The sequence below is a fragment of the Daphnia pulicaria genome, chromosome 1 (genome assembly GCF_021234035.1).
Source record: "Daphnia pulicaria isolate SC F1-1A chromosome 1, SC_F0-13Bv2, whole genome shotgun sequence".
In the NCBI taxonomy this organism is placed as follows: Eukaryota; Metazoa; Arthropoda; class Branchiopoda; order Diplostraca; family Daphniidae; genus Daphnia; species Daphnia pulicaria.
The window spans coordinates 10,056,946-10,077,496 of NC_060913.1; the positions used below are offsets into that span (position 1 = coordinate 10,056,946).

At 44.8% G+C, this 20,551-nt stretch overlaps 3 protein-coding genes and 1 long non-coding RNA gene across 5 annotated transcripts; 2 read left to right on the plus strand and 2 right to left on the minus strand.

The window, feature by feature from the left end:
- The first annotated feature begins 2,177 nt into the window (after window positions 1-2,177).
- Window positions 2,178-5,425, plus strand: LOC124347406. Its single transcript, XM_046798451.1, has 7 exons — window positions 2,178-2,279; window positions 2,861-3,301; window positions 3,383-3,460; window positions 3,555-3,665; window positions 3,899-3,982; window positions 4,053-4,205; window positions 4,771-5,425. The coding sequence occupies exons 1-7, from the start codon at window positions 2,208-2,210 to the stop codon at window positions 5,197-5,199; spliced, it is 1,368 nt and encodes a 455-aa protein (XP_046654407.1). The 5' UTR covers window positions 2,178-2,207; the 3' UTR covers window positions 5,200-5,425.
- A 2,607-nt stretch (window positions 5,426-8,032) lies between these two features.
- Window positions 8,033-9,677, plus strand: LOC124348638. The gene is made up of 3 exons (XM_046798872.1): window positions 8,033-8,208; window positions 8,270-8,770; window positions 8,898-9,677. Exons 1-3 carry the CDS (start codon window positions 8,140-8,142, stop codon window positions 9,297-9,299), a joined length of 972 nt encoding a protein of 323 aa, XP_046654828.1. The 5' UTR covers window positions 8,033-8,139; the 3' UTR covers window positions 9,300-9,677.
- On the minus strand, window positions 8,694-11,231 carry LOC124351209. Its single transcript, XR_006921432.1, has 2 exons — window positions 11,103-11,231; window positions 8,694-8,836 (listed from the first exon to the last, which is right to left on the minus strand). It is a non-coding gene; the product is annotated as an uncharacterized LOC124351209 (long non-coding RNA).
- Window positions 11,232-12,622: 1,391 nt separating this feature from the next.
- Window positions 12,623-20,511, minus strand: LOC124344646 (flocculation protein FLO11-like). 2 transcript variants are annotated; one of them, XM_046798238.1, is made up of 7 exons: window positions 20,402-20,511; window positions 17,777-18,207; window positions 17,271-17,703; window positions 16,593-17,153; window positions 16,400-16,471; window positions 16,143-16,278; window positions 12,623-15,480 (listed from the first exon to the last, which is right to left on the minus strand). In XM_046798238.1, exons 4-7 carry the CDS (start codon window positions 16,614-16,616, stop codon window positions 12,824-12,826), a joined length of 2,889 nt encoding a protein of 962 aa, XP_046654194.1. In that variant the 5' UTR covers window positions 16,617-17,153; window positions 17,271-17,703; window positions 17,777-18,207; window positions 20,402-20,511; the 3' UTR covers window positions 12,623-12,823. The 2 variants fall into 2 exon arrangements, with proteins under 2 accessions (XP_046654194.1, XP_046654195.1); XM_046798239.1 differs by having other exon boundaries at window positions 12,623-15,426; window positions 16,593-17,703.
- Window positions 20,512-20,551: the final 40 nt, after the last annotated feature.

The following is a 20,551-nucleotide window of genomic DNA, read 5'->3' on the forward strand; positions in this document are numbered from 1 at the left end:
CTTTTTGGTTAGATGGGTTTAGTGTTTCATCCGCCCCTTTTTAGGTAGAGAGACTATTGAAAGTGAACTGATTCAACGTCTCCGGGTGAAGAAGGGCAACAGCGATAAGGTGGGGCTCATCACGCACCACAACAGGCGAAGAAGAAGAAGAAAAAACATTCGGCCGTGACTTGGTTTTGATCTTTTTTCTTTTGGCAACAGCCGGCCGACATAGACATATTGGGTCGAGAGGAGGAGGAGAGTTTAAATACATTAACTGAATTTTTTTCCTTTTCGTAAATGACGTCATTGAGAATTTATCACATCCAACCAAACGGGAGATAAAACACTGTTGTTGCGCCAACGTGCGATAAATTGAGATTTTTGATCAATTCCTCTTTACGCCAGCTAGCCAGCAAGCATGTGGCAGGATGCGACTGAATTTCCTTGGCCAGCAGATAAAAGGCAACCAACACCAACAGCAGTTACAAAAGGCACGTCGAGATAAGCCTCAGCGATTTCTTCAAAAAGGGCAAGAAAAAATATAGTAGACGTAACCACCAACGGTAAAGATGCCAAATGCAAGAGTCACGACGTCAACTATTTTCGAGCTCACTTTCTCCTTCAAAATCAACTTTTCTCCTTGACAAATGATTATGCTCTTGCGGAAAGAACTCTCAACATACACCATAGCGCCAGTTGTATAGTTTAAAAACGAAATAAAACTCAATTCAATCAATTTGCTTTTTTCGAAAAACGTGATACAATGAAATAAAAATTGAGTTGTTTTGCCATAAACAAGATAAGAAACAAGATGATTTTCGACTAATTGTTCAGTTTTATCTTGTTTTTAAACTTACTTTAACAATCCTTAATGTGTTGAAAAAATCTGTATGTAGATCTAAGTGTTTAAGTTGTTTCACCAACGAAAAACACCAAGTGACTTTTGACATGTCAAAAGAAGTTGGATAAGAAAAACCCCTCAAATGATGCCTTTAACATTTCCACTATAATTCAGCTAAATTCGACCATGATGGCCTCAGCCTGGCCTCTTTCAAGAAAAATAAAACAACATGACTGTGTCCTGTGTCTGCCTCTGCCAGCTTTTTACACTACAAAATAATTCACATTCGGGTATACAAAATTCAGAAATACATACCTGCCGAAATAGTAGAATGTCGTCCCAAACTATTTCCTTATCGGTATTATGTATGATTTTCTAGTTACCTTCTCGCACTCTCAAATTTCACGAAAGAAAAAGACGTTTTCATTGTGTCATTCGCTAAATTGTAGTCTGCAATGAGGAATGGACTGAATTTGCATTTGGCCATTTGCCAGATTACAAAAATGCGTCGAAATTTTAATCCAATTTAATTTTTATCGAGTTTTTATTGAATTTGTACCAAACATTCAATAACAATAAAAAGAAATAAATGGAATAAAACCAGATAATACAATAAAACAATTTAGGTATTGGCAAAAATGTGTCCAACGCCATTGCATAATTGATTTTAACCGTCGAACAAATCTCTTCTATTTCCGGAGGGCTGACCTATGGTGAACAATAGATTATAAACGACCAAACCCCAAAATAATGTGTTAAAGGATGGCAGTGCGTCCACGTCTATGGCATCAAATGATGTATCGACTCTTGTTTTTTGAGGACAATTGTTGGGTGTCGGCTTTCTGTACTGGCCAAGTATTTGTTGATTCAGGACGCGCGTCCGTTGGTCGTTGTGCAATCGGGAAATTCCTCGATGTGTACGTGCCGTATTGTCCCGCACCGTTATCGGCCGCAGGTGAAAGTGTCATCACGGCTATTTAATACTAGTCTGAACGCCTCTTTGCTGCTCGACCTCGCGGTGAAATACGAAAATCGAATCGAAATCAAATCCGATGTGATGAGAGATGCCGAGATTTCACATCGCAGACACATCGCAAATCAAAATCGTGAGTCGGTCGTGGCGAGTGAAGATGAGATGATGATCGAATCAAACATGAAGATGTAACGCACGGCGATAGTCATAACACAATAGGCGTAGGCAAGGATGAATAAACATGTCGTGCAGTTAAGAAAATGAAACGAGGAGAATCTGCTGAGAAGGGAAGAGTTGATGACAAGACAATGTCGTCGTTCATTCCATTCCCGCGTATATAAAGACGATGATTTACGGCTCAACATCCGACAATCGCATTCGTTTTCTTGCTCATCCGGACACAAGTGAAAAATGTCTCTCCATCAGCTCTTCTTCTTATTATTCGCCATCGTCGCCTGCTGCTGCGACTGGCCGACACTGACGGTATTGTAAAATTAAATCCAAATCATTTGTCATTAAATTTAGTTTAGAACCATTCCAAGAAGAAAGGCTGGACTCGATTGTGTTTTGAGTTTAGTTCCGAGAAGTTGATGCCATTCAAAACTGAATTTCGGGCGAGACAATTCCCCGAAGATGTTTGTATCAAAAGTTTGAATAAAAAGAGAAAATGGCGGTTAAAATCTCGCCAACTCATTGAAATTGCAAATGGGGGACTTGTCCGATGAACTTTACGGATTGTATACGGCCGGCTCGTTCGTTTTTGTCCGCCCGGAGAAAACGAGCGCGTCTCCAACTGAGCGGCAGAACGACGACGACATGGCACAGACGGGCCAAAGAGAAAAAGAAGGAAGGAACAAGTTGCTGGGCTTTAATACGATTCAGTCACAAAACGGCGATCACTTTGAATAGAAAGTTTCGTTCACATTATCAATATTCAGTTAAAATGATGGTAGTCGTCAACAGTCGTGGCCAATCAGATTTTCTCTCATTTTCTCTTCTTTGTTAATTGTCGACTCGTTTGCCCAATTTCTATTCGACTTTGATTGTTATTATTCGACCATTAGAATGCCGAGCCTTACGGATTTAGCGCAGCCACAAAGGAAATTCCGGTCGGCAACGGCAACTTTGTTTCGGCTTCGTCCAGTTCCTTCGGGACGGGATCGGTCAGCGCTGCAGCAGCGGCCAGCAGCTCGTTTGCCGGTTTGACTCAAGATCAGATCGACGGCCAGTTGGCTAGTCTCCGTACAGGTGAGATGATTAGCATAAATAATGTGCGTTACATGGCCTTGAGGACCGAAAACGATCCTGCAACTGCTCGCCGTGACACCATCATTCTCGTCCAAGTCGCCGGGCAGAGCGACGCAAGTCTCAACAGCGGCGACAGTTACACTGCGGCCATTTCACATTTGAACGGCCGCGTCCCTGATGAATCGACGACGGGCAGCCGAGTCGGCCAATCCCATTACAATAGCGCACCTTCTTCCATCAGCGACAACCGAGCCAACGTAAATTTTACAAAGTCTAGCCGTTTCTTTTCTTGTGGTTATTGTGATGACATCCCGTCCGGTTTTGATTGCGTCAAGCAGATTATCGGCGACGGGACGTCCGTTGGCTCGTACTCCGCACCTTATTCGCCCGCCATCATCCGGCAAGAGACTAACGCGGTAAACTTGAAATTCAATCAGTGGGGAAGAGGAGACTCTCTGTGAGCGAGTCGAATCGATCGGATTCATTTTCTGCGCTTTTGAACGGATGTAGGTCGCGGGCGCATCGGTTAATGGCGGCGCGGGCGTGAATGATCCATCGTCGTCTTCGTCTTCTTACTCTTCTCCAGCAGAGTGGATGGCCGGCAACGTCGACCGCCAAAGCGTGAGTAGAGAGAGTGCAATCAAAAAGTCTCGCCGTCTTATTTTTCCCTTTTCGTCCGCGCCTTATTTTTCCATTCCTCTTCTTCTCTATCAATAAATAAATTTGTTTTGTCTGTTACGTCTGAATGTGGGCTCGCCATTTTCTTCTATGCTAATCACACGCACGTATATCTTATACCAATGCCGCCAAAAAAATTCATTCTGACCGCCTTTGGGGGCCTGGTTATGATACAGTCGACTGATGCTGGACGGGATCATTCATCGTCGTCCTATTCTTACCCGCCGTCTGCATCTTCGGCTGGTAGAATCCGCCCCAATGTGAGTCGCGTGCCATTTCTTCTGATGATTTGTACTCCGTATTGATGAGACACATTTCGTTGTCACACAGAATGGCCACGAAGAAAAGTGGGACTACTCCAAGTCGATCCCGGGAGTGGCCGGACGAGATTACCCGATCCTGTCCGCCGTAGTTCCCACTTCTTTCAGCTGCAACGGGAGGAAAGATGGAGGTTATTACGCCGACGTCGAATCTTCCTGTCAGGTAATCTGGAAATCAATTTCAAAAAAGGGGGAAAACACTTTCAGTTACGGCGTGTTTCATCATCATCTTCTGTTTCATCTTTTTATTTTTATGTTTTTTACCTCATTTCATTATTAATTGCTTCTTCTTCTTCTCGAATATTATGTGTGTCCAGTCGACACACACACACACCTCTTCCACTACTAGTTTATAAATATGACAGAGCCAAGGCGAACACATTAATGTACAAAAGGATAGAGAGAGAGAATAAGAAAAGAAAAGAGATAGCCGGATGATTGACTGCTCCAAAGTGAAAGTCTGTGTCGAGTTTCTTCGTCTCTTCTCCTTTCTTGGGTTTCAATCCTGAAACATGATGATGAATTGGTCGCAATATTCATTTTCCTTTTCTTTCTTTCAACCTCCCTCCATTTTGATTCCATCTCTTATAATATCCTTTTGGCTGGGTTGATTGCAATCAGTTTGGGAGCGCATCATCTCAAGCGGGATCTTCAATTTGTTATTCCATTAAATCGAGAAAATGCTGTTGCTCTTATCTCTCTCTCTCTTTATCCATTTGGCTGCAAAGGTTTACCACGTTTGCGCCTTGGACAAGACATTCTCGTTCCTCTGCCCGAACGGGACCATCTTCGACCAGCGCGTCTTCGTCTGCCGCTGGTGGCACAATGTCGATTGCGCATCTTCGGAAAACTATTACAATCTCAACGACCTGATTGGCATCTCGCCTGCCACCCAACAGCCAGCCGTTAGAAATCCCATCCATTTTCCATCGGCTACTTCTTACGGGCCAGCAGCGCCGACTAAACTTGTCGTCCAGCAGCAGCAGTCAATCCAGTCCAGCACCACTGGCGTGTCGCAAAAACCGCTGAAACAAATTTATGGGCCCCCACCTTCTTCGGCAGTCCTTCAGCCCGTTTTGATCGAGGAGGCAATCCGACGTCCGTCAAGTGGACTGAAAGCTCCGGCGATTCAACCGACGGCCTCGTCCGCCTACTAAAAAAACAAGAAGAAGACGTATAGAAAATTATACTACAATCACAATCATGTACTATAGTAGATAGTAGTGCCCCCCCCCCCTTCTTTTCTCTGCTTATTTCACATTTTGTCTGTAAATGGTGATGGCCAGCTGCAGCCTGTCCAGCAACCTTGGCCAGCTGGAAACGATTTGCACATTCGCATTTTTATATCGCCGTAATAAAAACAGCAGCCGCTGATCTGAATGAGCCAGTTGCGACGGGATTTTTTCTTTTCGTGCTGCTGGCCTATACTACGTCTAGTGAAAGCGCGTGTCTATATACCTTAGATAACTACTTTGCATCTTCTTTGACTCACTTTATGACCGTTTCTCCCGAGTCCAAGGCCGGCCTTGGCCACCAGCAGGACGGATGGACGGATGGCTGGACAGGTTTTTGTATATATTTCAGTTCAACTCGGCCACATCCTATTAATAAGCTGCGAAATGAACTCGGCACCACAAAAACTGAATAGACTCCCCATCAGACTGGGCTGCACAAGAATACCACCACCGGCGGGGAGAGACGGACTAAAAAGTCGGTATTTAGTCGAGAGGCGTGTTCCATCCATAGCTTATGCAAAAGAGCCTCGTGAATGAGCGATGAGAATCAATAGAAACATTTTCGTTGTAAACCAACAGAGCATCATTTAATCCTGCATCTCTCTTGAAGCGTTTTTCTCTCTTTTGTTTTTGTAAGAATTTCTTTGTCGTCCATTTCGTCTGAGGAGGCTGGAAAGAAGAGCCGATGGGATTCCGACGGTGGCCGCCGACGTCATCGCTGAGCCCTTGTTTGGTTACGATTGTTTTCTGGTTTTCGATAGTTTGACGTTCCTTTCGCACTTGTAGCGACACGACGTCGGCCATCAGTCGGCGGGAAAATAAAACAATCAGCGATCGTCCAAGGCTTGCACCGTCCGCTTTTGGTTAATAAAGTGGAAAAGATGAAGGAAATGCAGAGGAGTAGAGAAACGGACGCCAAAAAGGCCGGAGGCATCCTCAAACTATAAAGAGAGAAAAAAGTCGATAAAAAGGCGATCGTCATCATCTTATTATTAGAATCAAATTCTTTTTATTCCGACTGTTGGGCGCATCCTGGTTGCAAGTCGATTTCGTGCGGCTATTTCGGTACTACGCCAGGCATTCCCAAATAAAATAAAATTTAGGCGAAGAAAAGAAAAGACACGACGACGACGACATTTCATCAGTTGGAGCGGAGAAAGTCCGCGGCTCAACCGAAAAATGTTTGCGGGAGGTCACGCCCGTTAGACGCCAAAAGGTCACAAAACGACAACAGGACGGCCATAAAAATGTACGGAATAAAAACATTTTCCCAAAAACATTTTAAAAAGGCCGCAAAATCACCCGCTCGTTTTTTGGTTGTTGTTTGGTTGGTGATAAAAAAATACAAAAAAAAAAATCCCGCGTTCATTTTTGTAAACGAATTTTTTTTTTTTTTGGGGTCGCAGAGGTAAAAAAAGGGAAACTGAAATGAATAATTGGGCGGCGGGTTGACATTTTTTTTTTGGGTGGCAGATTCGTTATCTATTATTCTTCCAAAGGGGGGAAAGGATTTGACGATGTCACGGGACGAATAAAAGTAGCGCGCGGGAAAACGACAGCGACACCAGCAGCGACAAATATTTCGGGATCCGGCGTGAATAAAAAAAAAAGCAACAACGCAAGAGCGAGAGAGATGGAATAATAAAGCTATTGAGGACACACAACATTTTTTTGCTAACCCCCCACATATTTTTTAATATTTGACCAACTTTTTTTTCTATCCTCTTGTGCACAGACGGCCGAGCCCAAAATAAAATGAATTTCACGTTTAGCGAAATTCTGAATTTGGCTGTTGTTACACACCACCATGTATTTAGTAGTTGGATGGTTGTCTGGCGTGTGTCCGTTTTATTCCAGGAATTGTTCCTATTCTGCGCAAGAAAAGAAAACGCCTTTGAAATCGATAAAAATAAACTGAAACAAACACCCGACGTCACGAGACAAGACAAAGGCGACAGTAAAAGGATTGATCCTCACCTTTAGGCGGGAGCAAAGATCGTCCGATAAATCAGGACGACGACAGTCTCAACAGAGGACTCGTTGCATAACATTTACTCTTGATTCGCCATCTCGTCGCCTTGGTAACCCAATCACGACCGGACCAGTCACTTTCCAAATTGCGACCCAAAAGATCGGAATTGAATTTCGCTCGAATGCCGTTTGCTTTTTTCATCTTTACGATCGACTTTTGGAGGCCACCAATTGCAACTCTTGTTCGGGCGGATGGATTTGGCGCGTGATGTATGATTTGGCGAGACCATTTCGTGTGTGGTTATACGACACTAATATATCAGATGGGAAATCCATTTTCTGTCGCTGTCGGTGAGACGACGCGTCGGCCCATTGCCTATATTCACGACGGATATTACATGGGCCGGCGTCTGAGTTGTTTTTGTGTTTGGGGTCTCACGCTGGGAGATTATTGGGGGGGAGGAGGAAAAAAAGGGGAGAACTGAATGCGCGTACGCACCTTCGACTCTTGATTTCTTTTCTCCGCATCCGCAGGGCAGAAGAAGAGGCTCCCCGTTTGCGCGTGTGGGTCTCTGTGGGTTTGTGTGTTTGTCGGTCGGCAGGACGGACGAACGAACGGTAGGTCGGAGGAGGAGGAGGAGGTGGGCACACACGAGAGGAACTTTCCCCTTCGTTCATTGGCGGGATCATTTGACACATGCCGTCCGTTTGCCTGCCGAGATGTTGTTGTTGTGATTCGCCTTTTTCTTTCGGATCCCGACCGCCTATATAAAGACCAGCTCCGCCGCTTCGATGAGCACACACAACTCTCCAGCTCTTCTGTGATAACCCATCCAAGAGACAAATACTCTCCCAGTCCCGGATTTTGAATTTTGAAACGAAAATATCAAAATGAAGTGGATCATCGCATCAGTTTTTGTCTTACTCGTCGCAGCATTCCAGGCTGGCGCTCAACGTCCTGTAAGTTTCACAAATTTCCAATTAATTTCAGTTGGTATAGAACAATTGAATTGGTTTATAGGAGCGTGACATTAGTCTTCACCTGGGCGGTGGCCATCACCACGACGATCACCACGGACACGGGGTCAAACAAGTCGGCGCTTCAGCCTCGGCCTCGGCCGTCGTTGAGACGAGAAAAGGTTACGGCAAGGACATCCCACAGCCGCCGCTGGCCATCGACCTGAAACCGTTGGAAAAAGAAGAGCCGGTCAAAGAGAAGGAGCAGCAGCCCAGTCTAGAGTACCTGCCACCGGTGGTCGAAGCGGTCAAGGAAGAGACTCCCAAGGGCTACCCCAGAGAGAACCCGCCCAATCCTCTGAAGCTGGACCCTCAGGCCGCCACCAAAGTGGAGGTGCGCGTCGACAGCTCGACCGTCGCTCCGATGATGATGATGGGCGGCGAAATTCCCGGCAACGCCGGCACCGACTACCCCATTTTCGACACCATTCCCGAGACCAAGTTCAACTGCAACGATCAGCCCACCGGTGGTTATTACGCCGACGTCGATGAAGGACGTTGCCAGGTGAGACATATCCAACCCGTTTTCTTCCTCACCCATTTTTGGGCGTCCAGCCGCGATTGGAAATATCTAAATAAGAAATTTAAAAAATCACAAACTCATACATGGGGATATCCGTATTGTTTTCCAGGTATTCCACGTGTGCCACGACGGCCGCAAGTTCTCCTTCCTCTGCCCCAATGGCACAATCTTCGACCAGAAGGTTTTCGTCTGCAACTGGTATTTCAATGTAGACTGCGCCGCCTCCAAGGACTTTTACGACCTCAACGCCCAGATCGGCGTCGTTCCCGACAAGGCCGAAAAGTCACCCGTCGAGCAGTTGGCGGTGGCTCCGTCAGTCGTCGACACGCAACAGGTGGACAGTCCCAATCAAAACTACCTGCCACCAACACCGGCCAAAGAAACCGTCAAGGTTGAACCGCCCACCTCATCTTATTTACCACCCAACGTGGCGCCCAACGCCGTCGAGGCTCTTTCCAACGGCATCATCACGGCCGATCCACCCGCTCAAAGCTACTTACCACCGCAGTAGATCGAACGCGGGACAACGAGAGCAATTTATCACTGCAGCACAAGTTAATCTCCACCCAATGTATCCCAGCAGCACTCTCTAATTACTAATAATCTAGACCGAGGCATCGGGTTCTCCTCTCGCCACCACCCATAGTGGCGAGTGCGCCCGCGTGTACATTTGACATCGTCAAAACGTCCCCCCCCCTCCCTTTTTCGAGCTTTTCATTGTGAATTTTTTTGACACAACACAAATTATTAATAACCACCGGATTTTGTTAATTCGAAAGTGACTTGACCGAAAAGCCCACGACCCATTGTGTACACACTACATATGATACCATATTATTATATCTATTCGTTTCGTGATGGCGCCAAAATACAATTTCTTTGCGTTCAACAACACTTTTCCCTCGTGAAATTTTTTTAAAATTTAGCGCGCCGCCAATTGCGCAAGTTGTTGCGTCTGCTGTCGAAGAAAGCTCATTAGCATGGATTAAAATAACAAGGAAAGAAAAAGGAAAAAGAACTTTCTCTTTAAGTCTTTATATAATATCTGATATGCGGCGAGAGAGTTGGGATGGGATCATCTTCATCTCACGGGGAACCCATCCAAAACGGATACGGCACGACGCTTAATATTTTCGGTTTCTCCCGGCGGCCACCACTTAACGGGCCAGGAGAGGAGAAATTCACCTGCGGCTTAATGATGATGCTTTGCCCCGGCCCCCATGTCCCACCTGGACATGGGCGCTAGACACGGCACACGAGATTATTCACGTGTTGTGTGTACCTACACGTTGTTTGTGTGTGTGAGTGGCTCATCATCGAACGGCAAACGGAACAACATATCGAGAGAGAAAGAAAAGAGAAAAACGAGTTGCGCATACGATTAATAACAGCCGAGTCAAATGCACGAACGGAGAAAGCGGAGTCCCGCGTGCAGCACGTCCGTTTTCTCTCTCGCCGTTCTCCCGCAGCCAAGAAAAAAACAACAACAACACGATCAACGACACCATCAACAACAACAACAACAATTGCTCGCAACTCATCCATCAGACACGGACTCATCCAAGAGACGCGCAACAGTCATACCAGGAATGTAATAGATTCTTTTGACTTGATATTCTGATGGGGCCGTTTTGTACCGGCTGACCACCTGCATTGGACGCACGTACACAATACTGCACTTCATCTATTTGATGAAATTCGACACACTTGTTTTGATTGTCTTTTCTTGAGACTGTTGTAATTAATGGTACACGATACCTCAATTTCAACTGATTGCAAATGCTGATTGAAAGTGGCAAAACGGGATTGGTCTGCGGTCAACTCTGTTTTAAATATTCCGCAATGGGTTTTATAAAAAGGAAAGGCATTCGAGAGAAGGACATTTGGAGGACTTGCAGAGGTTACATATCTTACGAAATTGGAATATCGCTAGTTGATATCGACAACGACATCGCTACGTGCATACCAGCAATCAAATTTATACTTTTAAACAACGAAATAAAACTAAATTCCATAAATAAATTCCTAGTCTTCAGTGAATAGAAAAAAACCTGTACGTAGTTCTGATGAGTTTGGTTTTAGTTGTTTCACCAACGAGAACCACCAAGTGACTTTTGACATGAATGATGTTGGACAAGAAAGCCCTAATGTTACTCAAAATGATGCCTTCATCATTATCTTCTAATTCTGATAAATTCGGCTATAAAAGCCTCAGCCTGGCCTCTTACAAGAAAACAAGCTCATGTCTGTGTCTGCCAGCTTTTTACAATACAAATAATTCACAATCGGGTATACAAAATTAAGACACTCATACCTGCCAAAATAGTAAAATATCGTTGTGAAGTATTTCTTCTAGTTTTTATTGATGATTTTTAATATTTTATCGCACTCTTTAAAAATTAAAGAAAGAAAAATACGTCCCATGTGTCGTTGGCCAAATTGCAGTCTGCAATCTTACACGTCTGCAATTGGCCATTTGCCAGATTGCGAAAATGGATCGAAATTGGAATTAATTGTTTTTATTATCGTCCTAAGTTTTTATTGAATTTGCCTTGAAAAGAAAAACAAATATTTTATACTAGCTGACCACCTGCATATTGGACACACGTACGCCATGACTACACCCAATTTATTTAATCCAATTCTATATGCAGTTGTTTTGTCTTTTCCTGCTGTTGTAATTGATCGTACACGATACCTCAATTTCAACTGATTGTAAATGCTGATTCAAAGTGACAAAACGGGATTGGTCAGTGGTCAACTCTTTGTTTCTTTTCGTTTGTTTTATTCCGAAATCATTTTGAAATGGGAGCGACATTGGATAAGGACATTTGGAGGACTTGCAGGGGTTACAGTACACCTTACAAAATTGGACAATCTTGTGTTGATATCGCTCTCCAATGACGCCATCGTTACGTGCACACATGGAAGAGATATATACACGCGTGCCCATTTATTCTAATGCGATTCTCTTCTCTGCAGTCGGAAAAGATTTTCTCCGCAGTCGTCTTCACAGTTGGGGAGTTTCACCATGTTTGCGGTCACACCATCTTTGTATCATCTTCATTGAAATTCAGTTGGCACTAGAACAGCGCTAGCTGATTCAAAGTGAATGCCAAAATGATGTCCCGGACAAATCTGATTCCATACTGTGATTCGACCAATCTCGCACTCTCCTATTGTCGTCCATTCCTATTGTCGTCCTACGTATGTCTTTGCGCCATATTGGCTAATCTAATTCTACCTGACAGGTTATTGGGTCCCACGATGACAATCGGCGACTTGAATAATGAAACCCATTTTAATTTGGAGGGAAAAAAAGGGAACACGTTTGATTTTTGATTCAATCTCCAAATGAAAATGAAAATCCGGTTTCCTTTTTATTCCAGAAAATAACAAAAAAAGTAGCGGCTTGACCGAATTTGGAGAGAATCCCGACGTTGTTCCAACTGTTGGTCAATTCTGGCAAACACCAATATATACAGTCGACTGTGGCCAACTTCATCATCAAATTTGAATTTTGGGGTTTTTTTTAATTGCCCCCTTCGTGCAAAGAAAAAACTTGGCGACTTTTGGGTCGTAAAAAATGTAAGTGGCGTCGTTTCATTGTTCCTTCGCCGGTTGTTCTATCATCTATTGCGGCCCGTCAAACACACACACAGTAATATTGGTCAAATTTCACTTGCAGTCATCAACGAAGCGAAACGACTCCCGTCTTCTTATACACTTGTGTATATCATTATTGAGCCCCGAATATGGATCGGCATCCAGGTGGCCCAACTCCACATGGAGCGGAACAGATGGGAACCCATAGAATAATAATCAAACAGCTGATTTTTACGAGGCGTTCGAGTGCATTATATTTTCAAAATCAAAAGGGGCGAAAGAAAAAAGGAGGAACAGGACAAGACACTGTTAAAGGTGTGGGTTTGCACATGTGACGTCAAAAATGTAAATGCGGCAACATAAAAATGGGCACTGATAAATGCAGAGAACCGAAAAAAAAAGGAAAATGTTTCGTTTCAAGTTTTTCCGTTAGTAGACGTGGGTGCTGTAAAGCCGAGACCAAGTAGGCTGCTGCTTGGGAGCCTTGGGGCGAACGACGTGATGCAGTTTCTTGAATGGGGTCTGATGCAGCTGGACGGGTGTGGCCTGCTGGACGGTCGCGTAGCGCATTCCGTAAGTTTGCCCGTGCTTCTTCCGGATGGGAGCGGCGGCGGCCGGAACATGAACAAAACGGGCAGCAGCGTATGTTGTTGGCTGGTAGTGTTGCATTGATTGCTGGTAGTGGCCTTGGCGACGATGTTGGTTGTAAACGAAAGTTGGCGGAGCGTTACCCACTAATGCCCCATAGGTGGGCACGAATTTGTGGACTCGTAAACCGTAAGGGGTGACAGCGACCGAGTCGATGGAGCGGGCCGTTCCTTGGCGGACCGACATGGGGTAATAATCTGTTTGAGGAGATACAACGGCGGCTGGTTGGTGGACGAAAAACGGCCCAGTTGCTACTTGGTGGCTGTAAATAACTGGAACCGGTTCGGCCACAATCACGCTGCTGGCATAAGTCTCCGGAAGAGTGCTGCTGCCTTCATCGGCGTTCACTGACTGCTGCTGGTAGACGAGTTCCGCATTTCCCTGGGTCGGCTCAACTTCCTTGGATTCTTTGACAGCATTTTCAACTTCTACAGCCTGGGCATTCCAGCTCGAGGTCTCACGTAGTACATCGGCCCGAACTTGCTGCTGGCCGGGTGTTTCTTCAAGGCCGGCTACTTTCGACGACTCGCCTTCAGCTGTTGCCGGAACAGGGTCGGCAACGGAAACGAGAGTTTCGCCGATAACATCAGCAGGGGCGTCGACCGGAATGCCGTCCGACACTTGAATCGGCGTGGGCTCGGCGGAATCTTGGGCGATGTCGTCAGCCACCACCACCGACGGACCAAAAGGTTCCACCACCACGGCTGTAGCAGCAGCTGGATCGTTGACTTCGAGACTGATGCTTTCAAGATTCTGCTGGATGACGGGGTTGATCAGGTCTCCTTCCGGAATAATCTGTTCGACCTCATCCTCGGCTGCTGGAGTGTCTAGAATCGTTTGTTTTGTGTGTTGGGAGACTGGCGGAATGTCTGCCGGAAGAGCTCCATCATCCGTCCCAGGGAAAGCTTCTTCTTCTTCTTGATTCTGTACATCTGTCACGATAAGTTTTCCAGATGGAATGTCTTCTCCTTGGTCGTCGGTTTCCACCTTTCCTGCCGGCGGAATAGATTGGGTGGTGGTGGTGGGTTCCTCCGTCACGACCGTCGATGGCGCAACGGTCGTCGTCAATTTATTCTTGTTGAAGGTGTTGAACAAGGCGGTGACGGGATTGGTCAGATTTTGCACAGACGACGAAATCAATTGAGTTAGGGGAGCCGTGAAATTTTTCACGTTGCCCAGAGCGGATTGAGTCAATGTGCTCAAGGATCTTTCCTTTTCAGATTCGGATTCAGTCGGAGCATCGGCATTTTTGGGCTGGATCGTTTCTTCTTTGATTACGGATTTAAAAGAATATTCTTCTTCTTCGTGGGCGGTTTCATCCGACTGAGGAATATTTTTCGATTCGATCGTTTCTTCTTCTTCCGGCGACTTGGCCGTCTCATCGGCTTGGACTGGCACGTCGGAAGGTTCGTCGGACTCGACAAAAGTCTTGGACTCGATCGTTTCCTCAACCTGCACTGATTCTTCCGGTGCGGATTCAACAGCGGACAAATCGACGGATGAATCCAGCGATTCGTCTTTCAACATGCGCTCAGAGAATCCAGACGGCTGAGTTTCTAGAGGATCAGCAACTTCGTCGTCATCATTTTGATTGGTAATTTTAGTTGGTTCGAAGGTCTCCAAAAGGCTCAAAATGGAATCGGGAACAGCATCAGTCGTCTGGACTTTGCCTGTTATGACAGTTGGGGGGACAGTTTCCGGCACCTCGTTAATAATGGATTGCTGTTTAGTCGTTTCAACCTGAACAACGTCGACAAGAGTTTGTCTGTTGCCAAGAGACAGTCTCACTGGCATCAGTCGAGTCGGAGTTGAAAGGCCCTCTGGCAACAGACTTTCAACAACAATTTCCTCAGCACTCTGCTGCTGCTGCTGCCCAGCTGGGGCTTTGACAGGAGCAGCAGCAACCGAGTTTCCATTACTGGTTGTCGTTGGCACGACGCCAGCCGCCGGACCCAAACTCTGCCACAACCTGTCGATGTTGGCTGGGATTTTCTGCGATAAAGACGTTGTTGCAGCAGCGTCCGTCGCCACTGGTGCTGATGGGCTGGCGCTGCCAACCTGCAACCCAACGGGTGTTGATGAATCCTGCTGCTGCTGCTGGCTGGGACGTGGAATAATGAAAGTCTCTCGAGCCGAATCTTGTACGTCTGTTGTCGTCGTCGTCAACGGATTGATAAGAGCCGGGACGGCGCTGAGTACGGGCCTGGAGAGGAATGCCGCCGCCGTCGCCGCCGATGGATTGATGGGCGCCGTGGAAACATCTTTTAAAGAGGCTGATGGGAGAGTCGAGTCGGAGGAGGACGACGTTGCTGGGCCGGCCGGGTTGATCGATCCGGCCGTCTGCTGCTGCTGCTGCTGCTGCTGGCAATCTCCTTCGTAGGTCACTGTCGGATGGAAGCCCATTGCATCAGCCGTGTAATGAACGAGTCGCACGCAACCTGTTTGGGTTTTTTTGTTTCACCCAAACACGCAGGACGTACACGTAGAATAAGGTGATGAGCAGATAGAAAGAGAGAGAGAGAAAAAAGGAGAAATCATTGGAAACATTCCATTCAGCCAACTTTGATCAAAACTATTAAGATATTCCGCGAAACAAATCAATATTCTTCCGTCTACTGCGTTGTCTGTATAGATTTCTTTTCTGACTGATGGCTACGTGCTTCTTCTTCTATTATGAGCTCAAATCGCGACTCATTTGGACATGTCAAAACGGTAACTATTTCGCTATGAGTAAATATAAGAGACGAGATTCAATAATTCTGGTGGACGTGATGATCAATCGACAATCCCGCATAGATCTGCCCCTCCCGATCGTGCAACTCATCAAGGATACATTAATAAAAGAAATGCTAATAATTAAGTTAAAGGAGGAAGAAGAAGCCAAGAAATTCCCCCAAAACCAAACCAGTTCCATGGCTCGGAAGACGCAAGAATGCTGTGGGATATCGCCGCTCTAAATGTTGCCAAATGTCGAGTGGCTCGGCGTGCGTCTAGTCACGTAGGACCTTTCGCTACACTGCTGTAGTAATTGAAGTGTAATGAGATAACAGTAGCAAGAAGGGGTTGGGGGAAAGAAGAAAAGAAAAGAAAAAAGACTAACCATCAGGTTGGAGGACTCGATACATTCCTGTAACAACTCCAGCCGCATCACGAGATTCCGTTTGGCTCTTGTAGTCCCCAGAGTCCTGACTGGCCACGTTGTACCGGAATCGATAAGGAAGCTGCTCCGCATCGCCCTTAAATGTACATCGGATCATTATTATTATAATAAGGAAGGAAGAAAGAAAAGAACCCCAAAAACGTGAATACACAAAGAGACGTAATTATAAAAGATTAATCTGAAAAATGAGTTTATACCGTGACGACCCGAGTGTCGGCTATTTTCTCTTCGATTGCACGACCGAAAACCGCGACGCCGAGCAACAGCAACTACCGGGAGTAAAGAAATAATTGGGAATTAAACAACAACAAATGAACAGGTTATTTTAAAAATAAAACGAAACATCACGACTCGAATGAATTTCAAATTTCGGTAAAATGTCAATTTCACCTGGAGGAAGTGGACGAGCTTCATAGGGTCGGTACAGGTGATGCACTGGAACTGGAATACAAAGTTGGTGACCCCCACACTTATTTATAAGGGAGGTAGTTTGGCCCATCCGGACAGAAAAAGTAAAAGGTATTTTTTTGGTAAACGAGGTCAGAGTTATTTTTCGACCTTATGACGAGGGTTGACAGGTTGACAATCCCCGTCCCCAATCTCTCTCCCAGCCCTGCTGCACAGTACTGAAGGTAGGTAGGTAGGCCGATAGTGGCCGAAAAACAAGACTCGGAGTAGCAGAATACGGAGGGAGATGGGCCAGTGAATGAGAAAAAGAGGTCAAGGCTTTCGGTGAAAGTGCACAATAAGCACAGCCAAAAACACATTACACACGAGGACGAGTGATGAGAAAGAGAGAGCAGCGGAATAGGCAGTTCCGCCATCCCATCTCTCGAGTTGTTTTGTGGGAGGAGGGAAAGAGGAAATGAAGATGTTGTGATCGAAATCACTTTGTGTCCAGCTACTCTCAATCATCTTCGGTAAAAATTGGTCAAGTTCTCATGTTTTAACCTTTATCAGTATACAACAACAACAAAATTACAAACTGTACATCAGATGATGGAAAATTATCTTTACACATTTAGAATTTAGAATTTAAAAAAATAAAAACAATAAGCAAATTCTTACGTTTTCTTTTCTTTCTTTTCTGTTCTGGTTGTGTTAGGAATATTTGATAAGACCATCAATATTTATATAAGTTTTCGAATGGGGTATTTTGCAAGTTGTCAACTGGACGATCGAAAGGGCAGAGGCATCTTGACTGCCTCCTCGTAGGAGGGCGGAAGTGAGAAATCGATATCGATAAAGTGGTGGTCGCCACTACTACTAGTCATCCGGCAGCTCCTTTCGAACAGGACATCTGGGATGATGTTGATGTTGGTGTGGTAAGGGACCGGAGTCGAGACGGTCGACTCGACCACGGAGACTTGAACGACGCTGTCAGAACTGCTGTCACGTGACGAGTCGTCTTTCCCCCGGAAGAATTCCGACTGGCAACAGGCCTTGATGACGACCATCAGTCCCACCAGCATCATAAAACACAACAACACCAGCAACATGCCTGAACCGATCAAGATTGGGCTCGTTACAAATTTAAAATTCAATTATCATCAAACTTGCCTCTGATTACTTACTGTTTTCCGTGAGTAACATCATCGTCAAACAATTCGGGATGAAAGTTGACAAAACCCGTTGAAATGTGCAACTGATGTGTTAAACGCCGACGATCCAACTGCCGACTGTCAACAGCGTCAATCTCCTGTTGAGTTATAGCCGCAATGAACGGACGGATGAGGAAAAGGAGGAGGAGGGACTGTGTACTTGCGACGTCTGCAGAGTCCCGCGCCCGAACGTGTTCTGACCCGATGGCTGTTGTTGGCGCCCTGCGTGCAAGTGTAGTGACCGCCAACGAGCAGCAGCAGCAGCAGTGGGCAACTTTCAGTGAACCAGTTCAGCCGGCATCACTGCATGGGGTCTTTGAATCCCATTTTTTCTTCTCTTTCAAGTTAAGGCGGAAGTCTTGGCTGGATCAACAAACACGGGAGCATTGCGTGTACGTGCATGTCTATATAGAGCAAAAGGATGAGATTAAAACAACAAAAAAAAAAACTTAAAAATAAAATAAATAACAAAAAAATTATAAAAGAAAACGGCCCTCCCGAAACGACAGTCCCGCAGGCGACGTGTATCGGTGGAAAGCGGTTGGCTGTTCTACAAGGTTCTATATACGTATACGTTGGGAGTGAACTGGATTTTATTTTTTATTTTCTTGTTGTTAGATTCCTCCTGTTTAAATGCTGATGCTGTTAGTACGGGCTAGAGAGATAATACATTTTTTTCTGGTTTCAGAGTGGACATGCGCTGAACGCGTGTTTCTTTTTCTTCCCGCGGGCGAGACACACTAGACGTCGGTTGCCAATGGTGGAACTGCCCAACTGCCCTTGATAAATGGACAATGTACCCCAAAGGAAACCGGCCATTTTTTTGTTTTCACGAAAAAACAAAAAACATTCCTCCAGACTGTATAGATTCAGCCAAGTCACTCTATGATCAACGATCGCTCTCTGCTGATAACGCATGCACAAAAGTACCTACTACAACAGTCTTATAGTACAACTAACTACACGATGCATTCACGATCAATCAATCGGGTTTCACCCGAGGCGGAAAATTAACTTTTCTCTCTCTCTCTCCTCTAGTGTCACCTGCAGGAATCATTATCTTCCAAGATTAATCAAAAAGAAATGTTGATGATTGGATGACTGCCCAATTCATCAACCATTAAGTTATATGATGTCGCCATTGAAACGAAGGTCGCTACGAATAAATTCGAAATACTTTCGGGCTATTAAAGAGGGGCAAAAACAAAAGGGCAACAATTCAAATTCTTGACTATAATTTACAACAAGAGATTTTTCTATTCCTTCTTTTTATTATAGAACGGCAGAGGTTGTTGAGGCAAAGTGAAAGTGAAGCATATCTCGGTGCATTCACCTGAAAAATCTTTTCTTGGCTTGATTTACTTTCGGAATCAATTCTTGACCATCGGCATTTTATTTAAAACAAGAAGAATTCGAAAGCTTCGATAGTTGTCGAAACTTATTGTTTTGTTTTTCATTCTACAAGTTGAATTCAAAACTTGTCTATTGAAAGACTCGACTGTTATTACTTCCTTGATTTATCTCATCGAAGAGAAAATTGTTGTTATCCTCGAAATATAAAATCTGTAGGAAGTCTAGCATATAAGAAACCTTGGCAGCGGCTCAGCGCTTTCCTCACAGCCCAGCGTCGGTATAGCTCGTCACTACACACGTTAGATATTCTCCATTTTTGGTCGTGAAAAAAAAAAAAGCTCATTATTATCACTTTTGCCACATGTAATTCGTAAGCCTTCGGGCTCCCGAAATCCGGTTTTATTCGAAAGCAAACAAGGTAAAGTTCGGTCGGCCAGGGATAAAACAAGTCAATGCATTTCCAACGCTTTTAAAAACGTAGATGTTTTCAAAAAGCTATTTCGTGACGAGTTTCTGGAATCGAACTCGTTGAACTATCCTTGAATTAACTAATGCGTCACTTGGTTTGGCTGGAATCTTTCCATTTCTGGAATGGAATCGTGCGAAGATAAACGTCTAATGATGATGTGCACGCGGTTGTTTATCGAAATACAAGTGAAGGGGCTATATAGTCGTGAAAACAAACCCAATTTCGACGATTGCTTAATAATCATTTCTGATATCCAGCTGAAGGATTAGCGCGAACAAATTATATAAATGCCAACAGACTAAAAAAGGCCCTGAAAGAATAACGAAACCTTATTATTATTATAATTTGAATTCAGCATCTCGTTTTCACTTTTTTCTGACCTATGCTTTTCACTTCCTTACTAGACAATTTTGAACGCATTTAGCCCGCCGAAAAACCAAAAAGAATTGAATGATGTAATACAAATGTGTACCCCCGGCTGTGCGATGGGCGGGAAAATGGTTCGAGTTGGTCGGAGAGGTTGAGCCGCCATTTTGGTTTTTGGGAAAGTGGCGGGATGAATGGTGGAAAAGTCGGAGAGGTAAGGGTAAGAATCTTTTGGCCGCCATTTTGGAGGTGACGTCAAAAGAAAAATGGTTTCCGTTCAAATTACTAAATTAGTCATTCGATTAGTCAAAATAAACGTATAGGATATTACGACAGAGTATCACACGGCACATGATGCAATTATCCAACAAGTTTCATGAACGACAAAATAAAATAAAAATAATTCGAACCTGTCATAATGGTGAAATGATGCTCGGCTATAACACTGCTGGACTCGTGAAAGATAAAACTGACTGATAACTGTCAGATTATGATTCCCCACCAGTAAAGCCTGCTGTTGTTTTGGTTATAAATTGTAATCGCCTCGCCTTTACAGTTGT